Source organism: Peromyscus leucopus, chromosome 4 (assembly GCF_004664715.2).
Source record: "Peromyscus leucopus breed LL Stock chromosome 4, UCI_PerLeu_2.1, whole genome shotgun sequence".
Taxonomy (NCBI): Eukaryota; Metazoa; Chordata; class Mammalia; order Rodentia; family Cricetidae; genus Peromyscus; species Peromyscus leucopus.
The window spans coordinates 10994395-11001350 of NC_051066.1; the positions used below are offsets into that span (position 1 = coordinate 10994395).

General features: G+C 52.6%; 1 protein-coding gene across 3 annotated transcripts in view; it reads right to left on the minus strand.

Moving 5' to 3' along the window:
• Ralgds (ral guanine nucleotide dissociation stimulator) overlaps nt 1-1477 on the minus strand; it is a 43370-nt gene extending 41893 nt beyond the window's left edge. For 2 of the 3 annotated variants that reach the window (XM_028883353.2, XM_028883348.2), the window contains exon 1: nt 1112-1477. In XM_028883353.2, coding sequence (XP_028739186.1) covers nt 1112-1129 — 18 coding nt within the window. In that variant the 5' untranslated portion in view covers nt 1130-1477. The remainder of the gene's footprint in view (nt 1-1111) is intronic. The other variant, XM_028883347.2, reaches the window with a different exon arrangement.
• Nucleotides 1478-6956: the final 5479 nt, after the last annotated feature.

Consider the following 6956-nt stretch of genomic DNA (forward strand, 5'->3'; position numbering starts at 1 on the left):
AGCCCCAGGCAAGAAACCCAGAAAACAAAACACAACCTTTTGTTTGCATGTTGTCAAGGTAGCAGGTCTCCCAGGCCCCAGCTGGGCGAAGGAACAGGACCTGTAGGTTCCAGGAGTTACCACAAAGACCTCAGAAGCCTCACTTTGCCCCTCTTTCCCTCTGATGGCTCTGGCTCAGTCAGGAGGCCTCTTCTTTCAATCTAAGCAATAACTTGACCCCAATTTCAAATAAGGACCACGTACTCCAACGAGGGTGGTCTTGTCCCTGGACCCTGGAGGAATGGTCTAGATTTTTGCCGCCCTCTGCATTACTCGGGCCTTTAAGTCACTCAAACCCTCAGGCTGCTTGTTCTCTGCTCAGCAAGTCCACCAGGGGGAAGGCATTTTCCTAGAACCTTTATGGGTAATGGGTCACCGAAGGAAAGCCAAAGCCAACAGACACTCCACAAGCCCGTGGGATCCTGGGGGAATCACAAAAACCAAACACCCCGATCTGCAAAGGAGGAAACCGAGGTCTTCTCTGCAGCCCCCTCTACACTAAGGACCTCCGCCCTGCCCTACAGGCTGGTCTGAAGATGGCCTCTGTCAAGCAGACCCTGGGAATCCTAGCGTCGTTCTGTCCACCAGCGCCTCCCGTACAATGGGCACCCCCAATGTTGCTAGGAGACTGGACGCCTCAGCCCCAAGACAGAGCTGCCTCCTGCCTCTTCCTTCTTCCATCTCACCACCTCTTCACTGTCCCGCCCTCCTCTGAAACCTAGGAAGTCTGTAGGATCTTTCTAGAGTGAGTAGCGGTGTGCGCTTGTGCCTGGGTGGGCTCCACATGGAGGGGGTGGCCAGTGTTCCCCAGGACCTCAGGAGATCTCATTCCCAAAGCAAACCCCACGCTGCGGTGGAGCTCTGACCCAAGAGGCCGGAAGCCTTCCCTTCTCCGCTCGTCTCCGCCCACCTGGCGTGCCTCTTTCCAGACCTCAGTTTCCCGATTGTACTAAGACAGGTTGGACGCGGGACAGCGTAAATGCACGCTCTGCGTGGACGCGGCCCCGCTTTCTCTCCGGGTGTGCGCGGGCCTCGTTCACACCCACGGCTGCAGGGCCCCACGCCGACTCACCTGGCAATCTACCATCATCCTCAGCCTCGGCAGCTCATCGCCAGTCCCAGGGCGCGGCCCAGGGCTCGCAGAGGCCGCTCGCCTCGGCCCGCGCGCGGCGCAGCGGGGCGTCCGGCTGCGGAGCTCATGGCGCGGCCTCCGGTCCCCGCCAGGCCCGGGGCTCCGTGGCCCTCGCCAATGCCGCTCCCATTGTCTGCGCCGCTCCTCGCCTCGCCGCGCTCCCGGCCGTTGAGGCCTCGCTGCTCGGTTCCGCCGGAGCTCCCGGGGCTCGGACGGGTGGGCGGGGACAGCGCGACCCCGCCCCGGCCCCGCCCAGCCGCCCGCAGGTGCGAGGGGCGGGCCACGGCGCGCGAGCTCGGGGACGCGCTCGGCCTGCCTTCCCGCGGGGCGCACGCGAAGGGACCAGGGCGCAGGGAGGTCGGTCTGGCGCGCGCGCGGTGCCGGCCGGCGCGCGCACGTGACCCCGCCTCGCCGCGCGCACGCGCCGCGCACCGTGTGCTCCGCTGGACTGGTCTCTTGTGTCCCTCAGCCACCCTGGCAGGGTTTAGAATCACCGTCACGGGTGCTGAGGCTGAGTGGACATGGAGAGCCTGGACACTTTGTCACCCAGGTATCCCTACGCCACCTGCAGGACTCAGCTTGGTGGATGGCTGGTGTCAAATAAGATTCTGAGACTAGCCGGAAGATCAGGTCCCTCCCCGGACCTCCATCTTTCCTATCCCTTCCCTTCCATGTCCCTCGCTTGTGCGAGGGTTAGGAGAGAGCCTAAAACGAGGTCCTTGTATCTGGGGGTAAGCAGGTGTTGGGGTGTGGGGAGTCATTGCTACTAAGGAGCCCTTGGGCAATCAGGATTAAGCCTCATTTTAGGAGTTGGAGAGATAGTTGAGCTGGTAAGAACACTTGCTGTTCTTTCAGAGAATCCGAGTTCAGTTTCCAGGACCCCTGCTGGGGCTCTAACACTCTTCTGGCCTCCATAGGCACCAGCACACATTCACACAGACACATACACACATACACCTAAATAAGAAGAAATCTTGCTGGATGTGGCGTGTACACCTTAAATGCCAGCTCTGGGAGGCAGAAGCAGGCAGATCTCTCTGAGTTGGAGGCCATCGTAGTCTACATAGAGAGTTTCATGCCAGCCAGAGTTACGGAGTGAGTCAGTGTCTCAAAATAGATAAATAAAATATTTAAACAAACAAAAAGCCTCAATATAATGAGCAGCAGCAACAACATTCACAGCTAATCAGCCTTCGTAACCACATCCAACTGTGCCTGGGAGACTTAGAAGCATCATTCATCGCTCCGTTCCGTGTTGGCCTCTCCCCAGCTAGGGTATCTTCTGTGTGAGCCTTTGGAGGCCCTCCATATCCCTGTTTTATTTTAAAACACACAGGGGCAATTACTAATCCACTTTCTTTTTAAATTTGTTTTACTATTTTTTATGTGCTTGATACATTTCCCGCTGTGCATGCAGTACTCAAGGAAGCCAAAAGAGGGTGTCTGGTCCCCTAGAACTGGAATTACAGGCAGTAGTGAGCGGCCATGTGGGTGCTGGGAATTGACCCTGGGTCCTCTGGAACAGCAGCCAGTGATCTCAACCTCTGAGCCATTATTCCTGCCCACTAACCAACTTTCAATGAAAGAAAAAGACTTTCAGAAGTCACCCATGACCCTACCTGTCACAGGTCATAGTGAAGTCCAACTATGGTTTTGAACCCAGGTCGACAGGCCCCCCAAGCCATGCTGTATAGCAACCACAGAGATGTGATGGGGACTCTGAGGAGCTAGGGCTTGGAGTGCCTGGTGATTTCAGGCAAGCAGTTGAGGGTTACTGCAGGCTATAGGTCCAGAGCCTTGTCCAGGAACCAGGAACCCTGTCCAGTCTCCTCAGACCCAAGGCATCCTGGAGAAGATGGCCGGAGGGGTTGAATGGGCACTGTTACCCCAGTGTGGATCCCAAGCACCTGCCTCATTGCCCTCCAGTGGCTCATGGAGATATAAGCAGTTGTGCCTCCTCCAAAGTGCAGTCTACTGCCTGGATGGCCCAGGGCCGGAGCAGTCAAAGTCCAAGAAGGGCAGGTGCCAAGTCTCCTAGCCCTCACCCCATTTGATGGGGTTCTGAGAGGTGGGTGACCTGCCCAACATTGCCCGGGTCCTAAAACAAACTCCTAAACTGGTTTTTATTCTGCTGCCTCTCATCTCACTCGGACCGTTGAGTGCTGGATGTCAGGTACCAGGGGAAGCTCAGCTGATGTCTTGGAGCTCACTGCCTAGGGAGGGGTCAGTGCTTGGGAAGGGGCATAAAAGCCTGCAAATGATGCTGCATGGTGACAATTTATGGGGAAGCAGAAAAGCACCCACTCTGGAGAGTAGCAGAAATCAAGGCAGGATTCCAGGAAGATGTGCCATCAGGAACAATTCCCAGGAAATTGTCTGTCCACTAGCAGGCCTGGCCTGGGAGCAGCATGAGCAGAGTTGTGTGATCGGGTCCCTTAAGCTCAGCCATGATGATGGATGCTGCTGGCCACGAAGGGACAGAGTGTTTGAACCTGGAGCAGGGGCTCTGTGGTTAAACTTTGTAAGCATTTGTCATTTTGTCTGTTTTGGGGAGGGTGAAGGGGAGTGCACAGGACAACCTCAGGTGTTGTTCCTCAGGCACTATCCAATGTCCCCATCCCACTTTGGTTTTTCCAGAGAGTGTTTCTCTGTGTAACAGCCCTGGCTGTTCTGGTACCCTCTCTGTAGACCAGGCTGGCTTCGAACTCACAGAGATCTACCTGCCTCTGCCTCTTGAGTGCTGGGATTAAAGGTGTTCCCTACCATACCCAGCTACTATCCACCTTTTTAAAGATAGTTTCTTGTATTGGCCTGCAGCTTGCCAATTAGGCTGGTGGGTTCCAGAGTAGAGATCATCTCCAGCTTCCCTGTGCTAGGATTACACGTGTTCAACCACAGCTGGCCTTTTAAATTTTGCTTTTTGGGAATTTCATATGAGCACTATATTTATATCATTTTCTCCCTCCCTCTTCTTCCTCTGATCCTTCCCATGTCTGTCCCACTCCTCAAAGCCATAGCTTATTCTTTCATTATAATTATTACACACACAGACACACAGTTTATAAATAGTCTGCTGAGTTCATATAATATTGCTCACAGGTGTTTAGGGCTAATCTCTCAGACTGGCTGCCTTATCAAGGAGTTTGTCCATGAAGAAGACTGGTTTGCCCTCCCCCAGCAACTGTCAATCACCTGTAGTTCTCTTTCTAGGGGTGAAGCCTGTGAGAATTTCCCATCCCTGTGGGCATGCCAATAGGTGGTGGCATTTTTTAGGTCTCATCTAGACAACAATATTGTTGAGATTCTTCTGGGTGCTGCTTCTCTGTCCAACAGAAAAGACACTCTCTGGAAGCAGACCTCCATCCCGACCCATGTGCTGGTCTGGCCTTCTGGCTCTTCCAGGCTTTCCGTGCCCTCTTTGTGATGCTCCCTGAGCCTTAGGTGGAGAGGCTGTGTTTTAGATATATCAACTGGGGCTGGGCACCCCATGATCAGTTCTCTGCATTTTGACCAGCCATGGTTTTCTGTGGTGCTTTTCATCCGCTGCAGAAAGAAGCTGCCTTGGTGAGGGGTGAGAGCCACACTTACCTTTGGGTATACGGCTAAGTCTTTAGAATTCAGTCAGAAATGTTATTGGTTTAATGAAATGGCCTCAGCAGTCACACATAATGGGCCAGCTTTTTCTTGTTTGTTGTTGTTTTAAACAAAGCAAAACATGGTGTGCTAGATAGTTTTATGCCAACTTGACACAATCAACCTAAGAGGAAGGAACCTCAATTAAGAAAATGCCTCCATAAGATTTGGCTGTAGGCAAGCCTGTAAGGCATTTTCTTAATTAGTGATTAATGGGGGAGGGTCCAGACCATTGTGAGTAGGGCCATTCCTGGGCTGGTGGTCCTGAGTTCTATACGAAAGCAGGATGAACAAGCCATTAGGAGAAGACCAGTGTCTTGGTTATGGTTTCTATTGCTGGGAAGACACACCATGACCACAGCAATTCTTTTTTTTTTTTAATTAAAGATTATTTATTGGGGCAGGAGAGATGGCTCAGAGGTTAAGAGCACTGGCTGCTCTTCCAGAGGTCCTGAGTTCAATTCCCAGCAACCACATAGTGGCTCACAACCATCTGTAATGAGATCTGGCTCCCTCTTCTGGCCTGCAGGGATATATGCAGGCAGAACACTATATACATAATAAACATATAAATCTTTAAAAAAAATATTTATTATGTATATAGTGTTCTGTCTGCATGTATCCCTGCAGGCCAGAAGAGGGCACCAGACCCTATTACAGATGGTTGTGAGCCACCATGTGGTTGCTGGGAATTGAGCTCAGGACCTCAGGAAGAACAGCCAGTGCTCTTAACTGCTGAGCCATCTCTCCAGCCCTGACACAGCAACTCTTATAAAAGAAAAATGTTTAATGAGAGTGGCTTACATTTTCAGAGGCTTAGTCCATTATCATCATGGAGGGGAGCATGCAGACATGGTGCTGGAGAAGGAGCTGCTGCATGTCGATATGCAGGCAACGGGAAGTGGACTGTGTGTCACACTGAGCTTGGCTTAAGCATATATGAGACCTCAAAACCCACCCCCTCCAAGGCCACATCTCCTAATAGTGCCTTTGGGGGCCATTTTATTTCAAACCACCACAGCCAGTAAGCAGAACCCTCCCATGGCCTCCGCATCAGCTCCTGCCTCCAGGTTTCTGCCCTGCTTGAGTTCCTGTCCTGACTTCCTTCATGATGACCAGTGATACAGGAGTGTGAGCTAAATAAACCCTTTCCTCCCAAGTTGCCTTGGCCATGGTGTTTCACCACAGCAATACTACCCCTGACTAGGACAAATGGGTTGTGGGTATTGAACTCAGGTCCTGTGCTTACATGGAAGAACTTTACCTAACCTTGAGCTATCACCAAGCTGCTCACTGGTTTCTTTCTTTCTTGAGATAGGGTTTCTTTGTGTAGCCCTGGTTAGACCAGGCTGGCCTTGAACTCACAGAGATCCGCCTACTTCTGCTTCCCGAGTGCCGGGATTAAGGCACGTGCTTAATCCACCACTGGCCTGCTCACCTGTTTCTTGTGATTTTAAAGCTTCTGGGCCCACAGAACCTCACTCTGTCCTGGAACTGTGGTACCTACCACTCTACAAACCTCAAAGCTGTGTCTTCTTCACAGAGGCTGAGGACTCCTCGCTGGAGCTCTCCCTGGCCACCCTCAGAGAGTGGGCCAAGCTCTGTCTGGAGCAGCTCCCATTCTGGATGGTGGGTTGCTCCTATAAGTTAGGTTCAGTCTCTTAGCTGGTGTGTGGGACCATGCCCTGAATAAGAACCGAAAGAGATGGCTCAGAGGTTAAGAGCACCGACTGCTCTTCAAGAGGTCCTGAGTTCAATTCCCAGCACCCATATGGTGGCTCACAACCATCTATGATGAGATCTGGCAACCTCTTCTGTATACATAAATAAATAAATCTAGATTTAAGAACTGGATGAAGGTCTCAGCTGGCCCCGGGAAAGGCAGTACCACACTGGCTGGACATGGGCGCAAAGCTAGCCTTGGAGAGATAAAGGTTCCCTCATCTCCCCTGCTGGCCAGTGCTGCCTCAGGCCTGTCTTCCAGAGGCCTTTTCTGGCCTCTATTTCCAGAACCCCCTGTTCCAAAGAGCAACTCCTTAAAGGAGGTGCTCCCTACCGAGGACAGAGCTAGGGTCTGTTCCAGAGCCTCTGTCTAGAAGCCCTAAGGGTTTTTCTGGACTCTAGACCTCTCTGCCAGGCTGTGCCCTTGTAC